This window comes from Lactuca virosa, chromosome 3 (assembly GCF_052849685.1).
Source record: "Lactuca virosa cultivar CGN04683 chromosome 3, Lactuca_virosa_CGN04683_v6, whole genome shotgun sequence".
Taxonomy (NCBI): Eukaryota; Viridiplantae; Streptophyta; class Magnoliopsida; order Asterales; family Asteraceae; genus Lactuca; species Lactuca virosa.
Window position 1 is genome coordinate 335450098 of NC_136428.1, and position 19056 is coordinate 335469153.

Consider the following 19056-nt stretch of genomic DNA (forward strand, 5'->3'; position numbering starts at 1 on the left):
TTTCCTAAGATTACTGATTATTGTTTTTCTATGGATATTTCAGGTGTAATATTTGCTATGCAGGATCTTGGAGACAAAGCAAGATGGCCAAGAAAAGGAGAAAAATCCACCGCTTGAAAAGACAAGTCTAAATGGTGCGCATATCATGAGGAATTTGGTCACATCACAGAGAATTACATAGCTCTCAGGAAGGAAATCAACTATCTCCTAGGCAAAGGATACCTCAAAGAAATCCTTGGAAGAAGAAATGAGAGATCCAAACAAAAAGACTAGGATCCCCTCTGCTGACGCCAAGGTAATCAATGTGATCTATGGAGTATCTGAAATTTGAGGTACCTATTACTTTGCATCAAAGAGGCACGCCAGGGTATCCAAAACGGAGAAGGAAAAAGGACCACGGAAGAACACATCGATCAAAAACGAAAAGGAGATCACCTTCGACGAAGCGGATAGACAAGACATCCAGGATCCTCACCATGACGGATTAGTGATTACTCTATACATCGCCAACCATTTCATCAGAAGGATCCTCGTCAATGGAGGATCCTCGGTTAACATCATGCTCTTGGACGCATTGAAGAGAATGAACATCCTGGAGTCTGAGATATTCGCAAGATCCTCAGTGCTGATTGGATTTAGTGGTGAAACCAAGCACACCATCGGTGAGATAAAGCAACCAATCTACATAGAGGTGTAAACTTTGTACAACATTTTTATGTAATTGATGCATTATCCTCTTATAATGGCATACTAGGTAGACTATGGATCCACGAAATGAAAGCCGTTCCATCCACGTGTCATCAATGTGTAAAGATGCCCACCCCATGGGGTACAGTGAAGATCCTATGAGACCAACAAGAATCCAAGGAATGCTACAAGACTTCGATGAAATATTCGATATTACCATGACAATAATAGAAATTAATATAGGGGGCACGAGACGTGCTAGAAAAAAGAGAGCAAGATATAAAAGAAGTGCCCCTGAAACTTAAGGATCCTGAAGCCAAGGTTCTCATAGGATCCTCAATGCCCGAACAAGTCGACCATGATATCGTGAAGTTCCTCAAGGATAGAAGCAAGACGTTTGCATGGAAGCATGAGGACATGTCGGGTATTAATAAAAGCATAATAACCCATAAACTTAACATCGACCAATCTTTCAGGCCGATACACCAAAAGAGAAAGAAATTTGCACCAGAAAGAAACCAACTTATACAAGAAGAAGTAGAAAAACTTCTCAAAACTGTCATGTTCAAGGAGGTAAAATTCCCAAGATGGCTAGCTAATGTGGTCGTGGTACAAAAGAAGAATGGTAAATGGAGAGTGTATGTAGATTACACAGATCTTAACAAGGCTTGTCCGAAGGATCCTTTCCCTCTACCATGCATAGACTCCATGATAGACGCAACAACGGGTCATGAATTACTAACATTCATGGATGCATCAACAAGATTCCAATAGATCCAAATAGAACCCTCTGACCAAGAGGACACGACGTTTATAACTCCAACAGGTATCTACTGTTACACTGCAATGCCATTTGGTCTTAAAAGTCCAGGTGCAACGTACCAAAGACTGGTCAACAAGATGTTAAAAGAGAAACTGGGGGACACCATGGAAGTCTACATCGATGACATGGTGGTCAAGCCCAAAAAAGCTGAGGATCACCTCAAGGGTCTCAAAGAAGCCTTCGACATCCTGGACCAATATAACATGAAGCTGAATTCTTCCAAGTGCCACTTTGGGATGAGATGGCGTAAGTTCCTGGGATACATGGTAACCAAAATAGGAATCGAAGCAAGCCTATAGAAAATCAAGGTCATCCTTGATCTAAGATCACCATCCTCGTCAAAATATATTCAGATACTGAAAGGAAGAGTGGAAACCCTAAATAGGTTCATCTCAAGATCCTCAAAAATATGCAAGCCTTTCTACGACATCTTGAAGAAGAACAAAAGATTCGAGTGGAACCAAGAACATGAGGATGCTTTCATTGAACTTAAAATATATTTGAGTTCACCACCCCTATTGGTAAAACCATTAGACGGGGAACCTCTCCTTCTCTACCTCTCGGTATCATCGAACGCGGTAACTGCAGTATTAGCTAAGGATCTCAATGGGGACCAACATCCCATCTACTATGTAAGTAAAAGTCTCCTGGATCCTGAGACCAGGTATTCCCACCTTGAAAAACTTATACTTGCATTAGTAATAGCTGTTGCAGATAGTGTCTAAGTCCATAACTATATTTGGTATGTACTTGACCCGACCCGGCATGGTCCATTTGGGTTGCACTTCACCTGAACAATTTACGGATAATCTTTTGAGAATAGTATAATTTATGATTTATTAATATATTATAAGTTCTAATATATTAACATAAAATCATATTATTTAATTAGTGTTGATCTATAATTAATTTAGAATTAATTTAGAGATCAAAAGTATGACTAATTAAATATGGGCTCTTGTATTCATATAGTGTGGGCTAATGCCTATTTGGAATGGGCTAGGCTTGCATGAAAAGTCCATGGATACTCCATGGAGCTTTAACCCATGGATCTCATGGAAATGAAAAGACATGGGTATTAGGGTTTACATGGATGTAACCCTAATCCACCACACTATATAAAGGAGGCATTGGTTCTTGAAATTGCACTAGTTGATGTGTGTAAACTAAGAGGGCCGATTTCAAGAAAGTTGTGACTATTCTCTCAAGTTTCCAAGTTTGTGGTGATTTGTGACTTCCATTTGAGGCATCCACATTATTGGTGCTAGGCTCTCAAACTCCAAGCAATCAACTACTACTACAAGGTAAGTAATTCTACTAGCTTTATTTGATTCAAATACCCCATGCCATGCTAGTTAGGATAAGAACCTTGGAAAAATAATTATTTGCATGTATCTTAGTCAAACATGGATCCAAGGTTTCTAGGGTTGCATGAACACCATAGGAGTGTTACAATGCTCAAAACCCATCAGTGGTATCAGAGCCTAGGCTTGTTTACTTGATACTTGATACAAATAGCTTGAAAATCGAATTTTTTTTGTTCACTGCACGTATGAACTCGCCGAGTCCATGGGGGGACTCGACGAGTCCATGAAGAAATTCATGCTACTCGTCGAGTCTGTTCATGCACTCAACGAGTAGAGGCTGCAGTGTCCAGATTTTCGAGTTTTGCTGCTGGAAATGGACTAGAAACATTACCCTAAACTGTTTTGGTGTTATAAAACTTGTTTTAGATGGTGTAATGTTTATGCTAATCCATTTACAATGGCTATTATAAATAAATTACAAGTTTTATATAAGTTATTTATGATTCTTGAAATTATTGATAATCATGTTCTTGAACTTATGGGATTAGATGATCATAGGAATTATATGTAACCTCCTTGGTAGTTTAATTCTTGATCATTATATGTTTTAATGGAGTCCATAACTTGTCCTCAAGTTATGGAAAACCAATGGTCACACTTTAATTAAAAACCATTATAAGAACACATGAGTGATAAAAATGAAGAGTCTTCATTTTAATACTCAATTAAATCATAAGTTATGAGAAATGTAAAGTTTTGAAAGTTTACAAAACTTGCCCTCAAGTTTTGGAACAAGTAAAGTCATATTAAAACTTTAGTTCCAAACCTTAGAATTTTAATTATTAAAATTCAACCCTTATACTTTATAATATTATAAGTTAATAATAAATATATATATATATATATATATATATATATATATATATATATATATATATATGTATGTATAAGAACAAAGTCTTCTTACCATTAGTAGGCCTCATTCACGAAGTGGGTCTATGAGGGGGGTATAAGGTTGTTGCATATAAAATGGCAACTTAATGGGTGTCCATTCTCACCCACCGCTTCTTTGATCGGTGGAGGGTCGTTAGCCGAAAAGGTAGGACAAGGACTATAATTCTCATTTAAGTATGATGAATATACTAAAGTAACTAAACCCTTATTAAATTCCCAATCTTAGTTACTTTAGGAAAATGTGAATAAGGTGCTAATCCATGAAATTACACTTTGCACTTTGATTAAGTCGTTAGTGGAGCGTGTGTGGTTAACCGGCACACTAACATGGACTTATCAAGGTAGGCAAAGGGTGACTTAATGTTTATCATAGTATCGATGGAGCGTGTGTGATTAACCGGCACATCGATTGAGGGGTAGTACATTAAGGGTACCAAGTAATTTGCATGGTTACTTCACACCTTGTTTTGTGATCCTCGGCATCCCAGTCATAAAACTTGAAGGGCACACTCGAGATTGAAACATGCCATTAAAAAGTTCAATGAATCTCAAAGAATCTAGGAGTTTCTAAACCAATTAAAACCTAATTAATTATTTCATTTTTCGTGGTGGAAATTGGTGAATCGTCATTCACCTACCTTCAAATATCTTATAGCTTAGATTACGGCATCCCTCTTCTAAGTTATAAAATATTGTGTTGGGTCCTAGCCTTAATATTACATTTGGGTATATTATTAAGGACTATCTTTACATATAATCTAATCTATTCTTTCTTCTTTTCAGATGTCTTCCAATAACAATGCCTCTTGCTCAAACCCTACTGGCTCCTTCTCTCTCATGAATCTTTGTGGGAGAGTCATCTTTGATGGATCCAACTTTATGGATTGGATCAGAAACATCAGGATGGTCACTCGTTATGAGGACGAAGAATATGTCCTTGATAAGGAGCTAAAGGAGATTGATGAGTCAACGGCTACTCCAGAGGAGATTGTTGCATTTCAGGCACATGAAAGGGATGGTACTAAGGTAGCATGCATCATGATGGCCACTATGACAGCTGAGCTCCAAAAGTCCTATGAGGACCACTACCCTTTTGAGATGCACATGGATTTGATGGACCGCTACCATCAAAGTGCTCGTCAAGAAAGGTATGAAATTATCTCCTCCATGATAACTACCCGAATGAAGGATGGTGAGACCATCACGGCCCACGTGAAGAAAATGCAAAGGTTTGTGGATCGTTTGAAGAAACTAAATGTTGACTTTCCTGAGGAGATGGCAATAGATATCATTTTTCACTCCTTACCTTCATGTTATGATCAATTTAGAATGGCATACCACATGAACAAGGAAGAAGTTACACTTAGTAAACTTCAAGGGCTTTTAAAGACTGCAGAAAGTAGTCTTAAAGGCAAGTCGGGTGTTCCTACTCCTCCTACTCCAACTGCGGCCAATGTCTTGGCAATCGGGCATGGCAAAGGGAAGAAGAGAAAGAACCCTTCTAAGGGTACCAATGGTAAGACCCTTGAAGGCTCCTCTTCAAGCAAAACCAAGAAAGGTTTTGTCACTCCTTCTGCTAACCCTAATGAGGCTGAATGCTTCTATTGCCATGAAAAGTCGCACTGGAAACGAAACTGCCCAAAGTACCAGCAAGATGTGAAGGATGGGAAAGTAAAACCCAACCATGCAGGTATATACACTATATTGTCTAATAACTCACCTCATTCTAAGTCTTGGGTCCTTGATACAGGTTGTGGAATTCACATATGTTCTGATTTGCAGGGACTAAAAAGAAGTGAGAATGGGGAGCATGGAAAGATAAACTTGATCATGGGGAACAGGAAAGCTTCACCTGTCACCAAGATAGGAGTTTATTCATTATTGCTCAATAGTGGGTTTACATTAGATTTGAATAAATGTTATTATTCGCCAGAAATGGCAAGAAATTTTATTTCCTTTCATGCATTGTATAAACAAGGTTTTACCTTTTATTTTGATAATAATAATGGTGGTATTGATGCTTTCTTTAATAATGTTCTTTATTTTAAAGCATTACCTTGTGATGGTGTGTATGAAACTGTATCTGTTGTAGATAACCTAGGAAATAATGTATTGTGTATTGATTCTTCCACTAGCTTAGATAAAGCATCTTTATGGCATTGTCGTCTTCGACATGTAAGCAAGAAACGCATAGGCCAACTCCAAAAGGATGGAGTCTTGGAATCATTTGACCTAAAATCAGATGATAGTTGTGAATCTTGTTTTCTTGGAAAAATGACAAAGTCACCTTTTACTGGCTCTTGTGCTAGGGGTGAAGGTTTGTTGGACCTCATACACACGGATGTGTGTGGACCCTTCAGAACCGCCACAAGAGATGCTAATCGCTTCTATGTGACTTTTACTGATGATTTTAGTAGATATGGATATATCTACTTAATCAAGCATAAGTCAAAAACCTTTGAAAAATTCAAAGAGTTTAAGCAAGAAGTGGAGAATCAGTTGGGCAAGAACATTAAGATGCTTCGATCCGATCGAGGTGGTGAGTATCTTAGTACTGAGTTCCTTGACTATCTTAAGGAATGTGGGATTGTCTCACAATTGACACCTCCTAGGACACCACAGTTGAATGGTGTAGCTGAGAGGCGCAATCGGACCTTGTTGGACATGGTTCGTTCCATGATGAGTCGAGCTTCGCTACCAATCTCATTTTGGGGGTATGCCTTAGAGACTGCCGCCCATATCCTTAACCTAGTCCCTACAAAGAAGGTTGCCAAAACACCTCACGAGATGTGGACTAGAAAAGTTCCCAATCTAGACCACATCAAGATTTGGGGTTGTGAGGCTTTCATGAGACGCTAGACTCACGATAAGCTCGAAACTCGAAGTGAGAGGTGTATTTTCATCGGCTACCCACATAAATCCTTTGGTTACATCTTCTACAGACCCAGTAATAATGTGGTCTTTGTAGCAAGAAGAGGAGTCTTTCGAGAGAGAGAGAATTCATAAGCCAAGGAGACAGTGGGAGGCAAATTGACCTTGAGGAAATTCAAGAGTCAAGTGGTGAAGGAACCTCAACCCCTAGCCCTCAACCTGAGGAGGAAACTCCTGTTGAGCCAATTGACAAGTCTGAACCTCTGAGGCATTCCACAAGGGTTAGGAATGCACCTGAGCATTATTATGGCTTCCATATTACTTCAGAAGGTGAGACACTTATCAGTGATGAGACATTGGTAAGTCTGGATGAACCTATCAGCTATGCGGAAGCCATGGCAGGCCCCGAGTCTGCCAAATGGAAAGAGGCAATAGACAGCGAGATACAGTCCATGTATGACAATCAAGTTTGGAACTCGGTTGAAAATGTACCAGGTCGTAAGACAGTTGGGTGCAAATGGATTTTCAAGAAGAAAACCGACATGGATGGTAATGTACACACTTACAAGGCACGACTGGTTGCAAAGGGTTATTCTCAAACTCCGGGAGTTGATTATGATGAGACCTTTTCACCAGTGGCCAAGATTAAGTCTATTAGGGTTCTGTTAGCCATTGCTGCATTTCATGACTATGAAATATGGCAAATGGATGTCAAAACCGCTTTCCTTAATGGAAAGTTGGCTGAAGATGTTTACATGGTTCAGCCAGAGGGTTTTGTCAGTACAGAGTATCCTAATAGAGTGTGTAAGCTTGAGAAATCCATCTATGGATTGAAACAAGCACCTCGCAGATGGAATCTTTGTTTCAATGAGAAAGTCAAAGAGTTTGGCTTTTCGAGATGCGAAGATGAATCTTGTGTATATGTCAAGGCTAGTGGGAGTATAGTCAGCTTTTTAGTATTGTATGTGGATGACATACTACTCATAGGAAATGACATCCCAACCTTGCAGGAAGTAAAGTCCTGGCTTGGGAAGTGTTTTGCTATGAAGGACCTTGGAGAAGCTGCCTATATCCTAGGGATAAGGATTTTGAGAAACAGGAGTAAAAGACTAATTGGACTTAGTCAAAGCACCTATGTGGATAAAGTGTTGAAAAGGTTCAACATGCATAATTCCAAGAAAGGTGAGTTACCTATCCAGAGTAATGCCAGACTGAGTAAAAATCAGAGTCCGAGTACAGAGGCTGAGATAGCTGAGATGAGTCGAGTACCATATGCTTCCGCTGTAGGCTCGATCATGTATGCTATTACTTGTACTCGTCCTGATGTTGCCTTTGCTTTGAGCATGGTCAGCAGATATCAGGGGAATCCTGGCAAGGCTCACTGGATAGCGGTAAAGAATATTCTCAAGTACCTGCGAAGGACTAAGGACTGGGTCCTTACCCTTGGTGGGAGTGATGACTTGAAAGTAGCAGGGTATAGTGATGCTAGCTTTCAGACTGACAGGGATAATTTCCGCTCTCAGTCGGGCTGGGTCTTTACCCTAAATGGAGGGGCAATTACTTGGAAAAGTTCCAAGCAAGATACAGTGGCCGATTCCACTAGTGAGTCAGAGTATATAGCAGCAAGCGAGGCAGCAAAGGAGGCTATATGGCTAAAGAACTTCATCGGAGACCTTGGAGTTGTACCAGCTATAAAGGAGCCAATGGAGATTTTCTGTGACAGCAATAGTGCGGTTGCCTTAGCCAAGGAACCAAGAGATCATGGGAGATCCAGACACATTGAGAGAAAATATCACTTCATCAGACATCGAATAGAAGAAGGAATCCTCATGGCAAAGAGGGTATCATCGGATGAGAACCCAGCAGATCCCCTCACGAAGGGACTGACTCGGGTTAAGCATCTCCAGCATGCTCGGAGCATAGGGCTGAAGGATGATATTAGTTTTAGTAGTTAGATAATTTTGAAATTTGTAAAGTGTAATTGACATTTGATGATAAATAAAAGCTGTTATTTATGGGTAAAGTGTTGCTATCTCTTGTCAATCGTTTACTATTATTTCTTTTTGCATGTTTTGACTTCCAGAATAATTATGTTATGGTATATATCATATTATTCAAACTCTCCACAGTCAATCATATGTTGGAAGTAGATAGGACCACTTCCAAGGTAGCTATGGGGAAAACCCCATACTTATTAGTGTTTAGAACAGAAGAAATGATTCCTACTAAAGTGGTGATCCCAACAGCAAGATACCTACTTCAAAACCAAGAGGACGACGACAGGAACCTGGCCCAAGATCTTGACACTATAGATGAACTTAGGGATCTTGCCAAAATCCGTATTGCTGCTCATCAACAGAGGATCACCAAGGCATACGACAAAAATATAAAAGTCATAAGATTCCAAATAGGAGACTTGGTACTAAGGAAAACGTTTCAAAATACCAAGGATCCCAGTGCAGGTAAACTGGCACCTAAATGGTAAGGGACATATATCATAGATGCCGAAGCATAAATGGGGGCATTTTGGTTGGCCACCCTAGATGGAAATATATTGCGAAGATCCTAGAATGCTATACATCTCAAAGCCTATTTTATATAAGTAAGGTTAGTTGTTTCCCAACACACTTAAGGTATGCATGTTATTTACCTTTTACCATTTATTTTTATTACTATTTATTCTCTTCAAATAGAATTACTAACTTAAGCATCGTAGGGGCGTTAGGTAGGCTAACGCCCACACCCAACTAATGTTTTCTGCATGCAGGGACTTAAGGATTCTGACCTATAAGCATCATGATGGATGAACATTCAAAGATCCTGACACTTAAGTATCCTGCCATTCAAGGATCATGACACTTAAGGCTCCTGACCTCTAAGGATCTTGATAGATGAATATTCGAGGATCCTGATGTTCAGAAGAACACTAGCATAAAAGAGTTCCATGACTGAAAACATCCAACAATTCACAATATGAATTTCCTTAGAGTAGAGACTGGTCATTTCTCCTACGAATAAGGGCACTTAATCCCCTCTAAGATTTAAAGACTTAATTACCTCTTTCACATGAGTTAAGGTTTATACAACTCACTTGGACGCACGTTATCTAATTATGGGATGTGAATAAGGGGATCATTTTGATGGTTTTGAGAAAAACAACAATCCTATGGTGCACATGCAAACCATAAAACTTTGGATCTAGGTTTCTCTATTGTACATGAAAATTATCCAAAGCTTTCACACCCTAGATCTAGCATACAAAATCCAAAAATATCAAATAAAACAAGTTTAGATGATTACCTTGTGTGTAGATTGAAGACCCTTAGCTTATGAGAACCTAGCACCTCAAATGTGATGCCTCTAATGGATCACAAACACTAAAGCACTTTGAATGATCTTGAAGAGAGAGGATGAGAGGCTCAAATTCAGCTCTAAGACTTCTTAGGGTTTCCAGTGACCGATTTCTGAAGCCCTAGGGGTTCCTTATATAGTGGTGCTGCTAGGGTTTCAGTTAAAACCCTAATTAGATAGCTTAGGACTTAAGAAGTCCAATGGAACCTTCTGGAATAAGGCCTTGGATGATTTCAAGGTGGGCTTCCACCATAATTTCGTCCACCCCTTTACCCATATGATCCACATCCCAAAATCCAATTATCATATATTTGCAATTCCAGTCCCCTAAGTTTAATTAATATCTTTTGATCACAAAATTAATTTCTTAATTAATTCTTGACCAATATTAATTAATCAATATGATTTCTCTTTTAATATATTATTTACATAATATATTAATAAACCATAATATCCTCTTTCTCCTCTAATCATCCATTCAAGTTACTACGGTGAAGGCAACCCAAAAGGACCATGCTACAACCGGGTCAAGTACATACCAAATATAGTTATGGACTTAGACACTAATCCAACAGTCTCCCACTTGGATAAGTCTAATAACTATAGATGCAAGTATGACTTCAAAATCCGATTAGTAACCGTAGCTCTCAAAATCCGTTGTCGAAATTTGACTCGTCCTTTAGATAATGGATCGTACAGTCCTCCGTTCTCAAGATATCGTGCCGAAAAATACATGGAACATAGTCATACTTATTATCCAGCAGTTTGTTTCTCGATCTCTGATTTGTCTGACATAGAACTTAATTGAACACATCAACTCAGTCCTGACCAGGCCCGACACATAAGTCAAACCAAATCATCGAGGGGCCCAGATATCGCTTTTACCCTCTTAGGATAAAAGGAACAGATAAACTTCGACTTATATGTATTTACTATTCACTCATCAAATTATGCACAACAATGCGTTTTATAACATCAAGTTACTGATGCATTTACGCATTATCAATGCACAACCAACTCGCAAACAATAAACCATATATCTAGGTTTAAAGACTATATGATATTATCGTCTTACGATCACTCGCGATAAATTCCATGAAGTGATACAAGTAAGCATGATTTTAATCCAATGCTCAAATCTTATTCATAAGCACTCATGAACGTTGCAGCAAACCTTTGTTATGTCTAATATAGTTTAGACAGTCTACAAACCAATTCACGACAGTCTTCTTTCATATCTACTTCCACCATATGAACGACTGTGGACTGTTCGAATAATCTTATTATTCAAGATGTCAAAACATGCAAAGTGAAACAATAGGTAAATAATTAACACAAGACAGTAACTTTACTTATAAATAATACTCCTTTATTTAATCATCAAATGTTAATTACAATTTATCTATTACAAGTTTCAAAACTATCTAATCACTAAAACTTATATCGTCCTTCAGCCCAATGCTCCTAGCGTGCTGCAGGTGCTTAACCCTGCTCAGTCCCTTCGTAAGGGGATCTGCTGGGTTTTCTTCTGATGATACCCTCTTTACTACGAGGAGTCCCTATTCTACCCGATGTCTAATAAAGTGATATTTCATGTTGATATGTCTGGATCTGCCATGATCCCTCGGTTCCTTGGTTAAGGCAACCACACCTTCTTTATCACAGAAAATTTTCATAGGCTCTTTTACGGCTGGTACAACTCCAAGGTCTCCAATGAAGTTCTTCAACCGTATTGCATCCTTCGACGCTTCGCTCGCTACTATGTACTCCGATTCGCACCTTGAATCAGCCACAGTCTCTTGCTTGGAACTTTTCCAAGTCACTGCTCCTCCATTCAGGGTAAAGACCCAGCCTGACTGAGATCGGAAGTTGTCTCGGTCGGTTTGAAAACTGGGGTCACTATACCCTCGTACCCTTAATTTATCATTCCCACCGAGGATAAGAAACCATTCCTTGGTCCTCCGAAGGTACTTAAGAATATTCTTGACTGCGGTCCAATATGCTCTACTAGGGTTCCCCTGATGTCTGCTGACCATGCTCAAAGCGAAGGCCACATCAGGGCGAGTACAAGTCATAGCATACATGATTGAGCCAACTGCGGAAGCGTAAGGAACTCGACTTATCTCTGCTATCTCGGCTTCAGTACTCGGGCTTTGAGTCTTACTCAACTTGGCATTGCTTTGGATCGGCAACTCCCCTTTCTTGGAATTCTCCATACTAAAATGTTTTAGTACCTTTTTGAAGTAAGTATTTTGACTAAGTCCAATTAGCCTTTTACTCCTGTTTCTCACTATCCTTATTCCCAGAATATAGGCAGCCTCTCCGAGGTTCTTCATAGCGAAGCACTTCCCAAGACAAGACTTAACCTCCTGCAGGGTAGGGATGTCGTTTCCTATGAGCAGTATGTCATCGTCATACAATACGAGAAAGCTAACTATACTCCCACTGGCTTTGACATATACACAGAACTCATCCTCGCTTTGCCGGAAGCCAGACTCTTTGACTTTCTCATCGAAACAAAGATTCCTTCTGAGAGACGCTTGTTTCAATCCATAAATGGATTTCTCAAGCTTACACACTCTATTAGGATGCTCTGCATCGACAAAACCCTCTGGCTGACTCATGTAAACATCCTCAGCCAACTTCCCATTAAGGAAAGAGGTTTTGACATCCATTTGCCATACTTCATAGTCATGAAATGCAGCACTGGCTAGCATTACCATAATAGACTTTATCTTCGCCACTGGTGAGAAGGTCTCGTCATAGTCAACTCCAGGAGTTTGAGTAAAGCCCTTCGCAATCAGTCGCGCCTTATAAGTGTGTACCTTCCCATCCATGTCGGTCTTCTTCTTGAAGATCCATTTGCACCCGACCGTCTTACGACCTGGCACATTGTCAACCAAATTCCAAACTTGGTTGTCATACATGGACTGAATCTCGCTATCCATAGCCTCTTTCCATTTTGCAGACTCTAGGCCTGCCATGGCTTCCATGTAGCTGTTAGGTTCATCCAAATTTACTAGTGTATTATCACTAATAAACGTATCATCTTCAGTAGTAATATGAAAAGCATAAAACTCCGGTGGAAAACTAACTCTAATGGAACGTCTAAGAGGTAAGGACTCGTCAACAGGTTCAACAGGAGTTTCCTCCTCAAGTTAAACGTCGGTGTTAGAGGTTCCTTCATCGTTCCATTCTTGAAGCTCTTCAAGATCGATTTGCCTCCCACTGTCTCCTTGGCTTATGAGTTCTCGCTCTCAGAAAACCCCTCTCCTCGCAACGAAGACAACATTGTCACTCGGTCTATAGAAGAGATATCCAAAGGATTTCTATGGATAGCCGATGAAAATACACCGGTCACTACGAGGTTTGAGCTTGTCGTGAGTCTCTCGTCTTACGAAAGCCTTGCAACCCCAAACCTTGATATGTGCCAACGAGGGAGCGTTCCCTGTCCACATCTTGTGAGGTGTTTTGGCAACCTTCTTGGTAGGGACTAGATTAAGGATATGGGCGGCAGTCTCTAAGGCATACCCCCAGAATCAGATAGGTAATGAAGCACGACTCATCATGGAACGAACGATGTCCAACAAGGTTCGATTATGCCTCTCATCCACACCATTCAATTGCAGTGTCCTAGGTGGCGTCAATTGCGAAACGATTCCACATTCCTTGTGGTAGTCGTGGAATTCAATACTAAGGTACTCACCACCTCGATCGGATCAGAGCATCTTAATTTTCCTGCCCAGCTGATTCTCCACTTCCTTCTTAAACTCTTTGAACTTTTCAAAGGTTTCTGACTTGTGCTTGATTAAGTAGATATAACCATATCTGCTATAATCATCTGTGAAAGTCACATAGAAGCAGATTGCATCCCTTGTAGTGGAGGCCCACACACATCGGTGTGTATGAGATCCAATAAACCCTCACCCCTTTCACATGTACCTGTGAAGGGTGACTTGGTCATCTTTCCAAGTAAACAATACTCGCACACGTCATCGTCCCTAAGGTCGAATGACTCCAACACTCCATCCTTTTGGATTTGGGCTATGAGTTTCTTGTTGACATGTCCAAGATGACAATGCCACAAGCATGCTTTATCCAAATCATTGGAAGAATCTATATAAACCACATCATTTCCTAAGTTGTCTACAACCATCACATTTTCATATATTCCATTACAAGGCAATGCTTAAAAATAGAAAACACCATTAAAGAAAGCATTAATAGAACCCTTTTCATTATCAAACAAAAATCTAAAACCTTGTTTATATAAACCATGAAAAGAAATGATGTTTCTTGCCATTTCTGGGGAATAGCAACAATTATTCAACTCTAGCCCTAACCCACTACTAAGCACTAAAGATTAAACTCCAATCTTGGTGATAGGCGACGCTCTTCTGTTCCCCATGATCAAGTTTATCTTCCCATGCTCCACATCCCTATTTCTTCTTAGGCCCTGAAAATCAGAACAAATTTGAAAACCACATCTTGTATCGAGAACCCAAGAAATAGCATGCGATGAGTTATTAGATTGAATAGTATAAGTACCTGCGTAGGATGGTTTTATCTTTCCATCCTTGATATCCTATAGATACTTCGGGCAGCTTCATTTCCAATGCCCTTTGTCATGGCAGTAGTAGCACACTGCATCCTTCGGTTTGGAGGAGGGCGCAGTTGAACCATCCTTGGTTCCACTAGAATAGGTGCCATCTTGAGACTTTCCCTTGTGGTGGCTCTTGGAAGGAGCCTTCCTCTTCTTACCCTTACCCTGCCCAATAGCCAAGACGGGGCAGCGACAGTAGGAGTTGATGCAATAGATTTGTCCTTGAGGTTGGTCTCAGCAGGCCTTGAAGCTTGCTCAAAGTGGCTCCTCCTTGTTCATGTGGTAGGTCATGCGGAACTGGTTGTAACACGGAGGCAAGGAGTAAAGAATGATATCAATCGCCAGCTCCTCATCGAAGTTAACATTTAACTTCAGCAGGCGGTCGACATATCTCTGCATTTTCTGCAGGTGGGCTGTGACGGACTCTCCGTCCCTCATATTGGTAGTGATCATCAAAGTGATGATCTCGTACCTCTCCTTCCTGGCACTTTGGTGGTACCTGTCTAGTAAATCCTAATGCATTTCATAGGGGTAGAATTCCTCGTAGGACTTTTGAAGTTCAGCAGTCATAGTCACGAGCATAATGCAATGGACTTTCGTAGTATCACACTCATAAGCCTCAAAGGCAGTAATCTCCTCGGGAGTAGCAGTGTTGACATTCACTTCCTTCAGCTCCTTGTCGAGGACATACTCCTTGTCCTCGTAGCGGGTAACCATTCGAATGTTGCGGATCCAATCATTAAAATTGGTCCCATCAAAAATTACCCTCCCACACAAATTCATGAGTGAGAATGAGCCGGCAGAGTTCTAGCCAGAAGCGTTGTTGTTGTTTGAAGTAGACATCTGAAAAAGAAGAGAGACAAAGTTTGATTAGATAAGAATCCCCAATTAAACACCCAAATGAGAAATTAGGGCTAGGATCCAACAACATTATTCACAATATAGAAGAGTGATGTCGTAATCTAAATCGCAAAGATTTTGAAGGTAAGTGAATGACAATTCACTAATTTCCACCATGAAAAACAAAACAAGAAATTAAGTTTTAAATGTATTGAAACTCCTTGATCTTTTGAAATTCATTGAACTTTTCAATGGCATGTTTAAATCTCGTTATGCCCTTCAAGTTTGTGACTGGGATACTGAGGATCACAAACTAAGTGTGAATAACCATGCAAATGTACTTGGTGCCCTCAATATTACAGTCACCTAATCAATGTGTCGTTTAACTACACACGCTCCATTGATCTATGACAAACATCGAGTCACCCTTTTCCCCCTTTGCTAGACTCAAATTAGTGTGTCGGTTAACCACACACGCTCCATTAACGTCTTGGCAAAGGTACAAAGTGTAATTTCATGGAATAGCATCATTTTCACATTTTTCCTAAACTAATTAAGATTGGGAATTTTATAAAAAATATTTAGTTACTTTATTAACCATTATACTTTTAATGAGGAATTAGTTGCCCTATCCTACCCGTTCGGCTAACGAACCTCCACCAATCAAGGAAGCGGTGGGTGAGAGTAGACACCCATTAAACTGCCATTTTATAGGCAACAACCTTATACCCCCCTTATAGATCGGCTTCGTGAATGAGGCCTACTAACGGTAAGACTAGCATTAATCTTATTCATATATATACTCATTATTCTTATAGTATTATAATAGTATAAGGGTTGAATTTGAAACTTGTAAAATTCTAGGGTTTAGAATTTAAATATTTCAAAATTAAGCTTTTTAATCAAAATTTAAATTCCAAAACATGAGGGCAAGTTTTGAAACTTTTCGAAACGTTCTAGATCAAAATTCAAATAATTTAATTAAACAATTAATTGGAGATTATCTAATTTTGACCTAATCCAATTCCATGGCAAGATAATTCTTTCAAATAATTCAAATAATTAAAGTTTATCATATAAGGCAATAATTATATAATAAATGACAATTATCTTCTATTTTGATAAGGATAATCACATCATATTAATAAAATTCGGATTTTATCAATCAAAAACAATTTTGGTAATTATTCCAAGTCAAAATAGGCCAAAAATCCTTAAATTCCCTCTGGTAGACTCTCCGACTCGCCGAGTCACCAGTTGGACTCGTCGAGTTCATCAGGTGACTCGACGAGTTTGCCAGGCAGAAAGCAAAAATTTTGATTTTAAGCAATGAATAATTATACAAAGCATCAAATATAATAGAAACCAACAAGGCTCTGATACCACTGATGGTTTTGAGCAAAACAACAATCCTATGGTGCACATGCAAACCCTAAAACTTTGGATCTAGGTTTCTCTATTGTACATGAAAATTATCCAAAGCTTTCACACCCTAGATCTAGCATACAAAATCCAAAAATATCAAATAAAACAAGTTTAGATGATTACCTTGCGTGTAGATTGAAGATCCTTAGCTTATGAGAACCTAGCACCTCAAATGTGATGTCTCTAATGGATCACAAACACCAAAGCACTTTGAATGATATTGGAGAGAGAGGATGAGAGGCTCAAAATCGGCTCTAAGACTTATTAGGGTTTCCAGTGACCGATTTCTGAAGCCCTAGGGGTTCCTTATATAGTGGTGCTGCTAGGTTTTCAGTCAAAACCCTAATTGGATAGCTTAGGCCTTAAGCAGTCCAATGGAACCTTCTGGAATAAGGCCTTGGACGATTTCAAGGTGGGCTTCCACCCTAATTTCATCCACCCCTTTACCCATATGATCCACAACCCAAAATCCAATTATCCTATAATTGCAATTCATGTCCCCTAAGTTTAATTAATATCTTTTGATCACAAAATTAATTTCTTAATTAATTCTTGACCATTATTAATTAATCAATAAGATTTCTCTTTTAATATATTATTCATATAATATATTAATAAACCATACTATCCTCTTTCTCCTCTAATCATCCGTTCAAGTTACTCCGGTGAAGGCAACCCAAAAGGACCATGCTACAACCGGGTCAAGTACATACCAAATATAGTTATGTACTTAGACACTAATCCAACACATTTCACGTTTTAGTGACTTGGCAACCCTCTTATTTCTGAACATAAGTTAAGATCCTAAAGTTGAAATCTAAGGTTTATAACATTTTCATGTTATCTTAAGTTGGGATCCTGCCAGATAATTCCTAAGGTTTATAAAATGACATGGTATCTCAAGTTGGGATCTTCCCCAGATAATACACAAGGCTTATAACATTTTCATGTTATCTTAATTTGGGATCCTCCCAGATAATTCCTAAGGCATATAACATTTTCATGTTATCTCAAGTTGGGATTCTCCCCAAAAAACAAATAAAATTTATAACATTTTTATGTTATCATACGATTTGGGATCCTCCCCAGAAATTTACTAAGTTCGGAAATTTTCCAAAGTTCTTCGAGAGTTACGATATCAAAGCATTTCTTGAAGATGGGATACTCCCCATAAAATATGTAACATTTGTAGCATCATAATGTTGCAACAGTTCCTTTAGTTATTTTCCAAGTTATAGTCGTTTCCAATCTATTCCTAAGGAGAGATCCTCCTTAGAGATTATTGAGTTAAAGACAATCAAGGATCCTTCTATGGACAAACTCTACGATCCTAGAGAATTATTTTGCACTTCTCCTAGAAGTGAGTCCCAAAGGTCAAAGTACAAAGATACTCATGTTCTATATATACTTGTTCTTACTAGTATTTCTTATTGAAGACTTATCCTAACTAGATCCCTACTATTTTGGGATCCTCATTGGAATACTAACTATTCTCAGGCTATTTCAGGATCCTGAGAATTCTTGACTACTTAGGATCCTGATTGTAAAAATCCTTCAAAATTATACTACTATAACCACACAAGTTAATCAAACATGCAAAGTAAAGATATTTAACAACCACAGCATAAAGGATTGTCATCCACACCCACAAAAAGTTAATTGCTTTACATTATAGGTGAAACAAAAAACTACTTAGACTAATTTCTTGCAGATCTAGACCTTAGCTTGGTCATCATCGGCCGCATCCTTCTTCTCCTCCCCCTCCGTAGGCTTCGACGTAAGATTCTCAGTAGCGGTGACAGGCTTTCCAGTTAGTTTGGCTAGTGCCTCGCGCCATCTAACTACATTCCAAGATCCTGAGTTCTCAAGATCCTCTGCCAGCTTGATCTTAGCCTCGCAGATAGACACCAAGGTACTCGCCTTTGCACCGACAATAACTTTCTCGACCTCCAGGATGTGCTCCTCCTCCTTCTCAGCCTTCTGTTTTCTCAGCAACACCACCCTACAAAGAAGAACCTCGTTGGTTGTCTTCCAAATCTTCTCTTGCTTCCTTAAAGCATGTTCGACTCTTTCAACACGGATCCTAAGATCAGTGGTGAACGGACAAACATGAGAAACGACCTAAAAGAAGCACAACATCAGTAAAGGTAGGGGAAGAACAAGTAAAAAGCATACTATATAAATAAATTAACTTA

At 39.2% G+C, this 19056-nt stretch overlaps 1 protein-coding gene across 1 annotated transcript; it reads left to right on the top strand.

Moving 5' to 3' along the window:
- The first annotated feature begins 247 nt into the window (after nt 1-247).
- LOC145164792 (uncharacterized) lies at nt 248-1461 on the top strand. Its single transcript, XM_079083470.1, has 4 exons — nt 248-295; nt 356-662; nt 755-834; nt 931-1461. The coding sequence occupies exons 1-4, from the start codon at nt 248-250 to the stop codon at nt 1459-1461; spliced, it is 966 nt and encodes a 321-aa protein (XP_078939596.1).
- The last annotated feature ends 17595 nt before the right edge of the window (nt 1462-19056 follow it).

Excerpts from the sequence above, each read along its gene's own strand:
- LOC145164792 (XM_079083470.1), top strand. The coding sequence starts at position 248 with ATGAGAGATCCAAACAAAAAGACTAGGATCCCCTCTGCTGACGCCAAG. Across the intron at positions 296-355 it reads TCCCCTCTGCTGACGCCAAG|AGGCACGCCAGGGTATCCAA; the intron begins GTAATCAATGTG and ends TTTGCATCAAAG. Across the intron at positions 663-754 it reads TGAAACCAAGCACACCATCG|GTAGACTATGGATCCACGAA; the intron begins GTGAGATAAAGC and ends ATGGCATACTAG.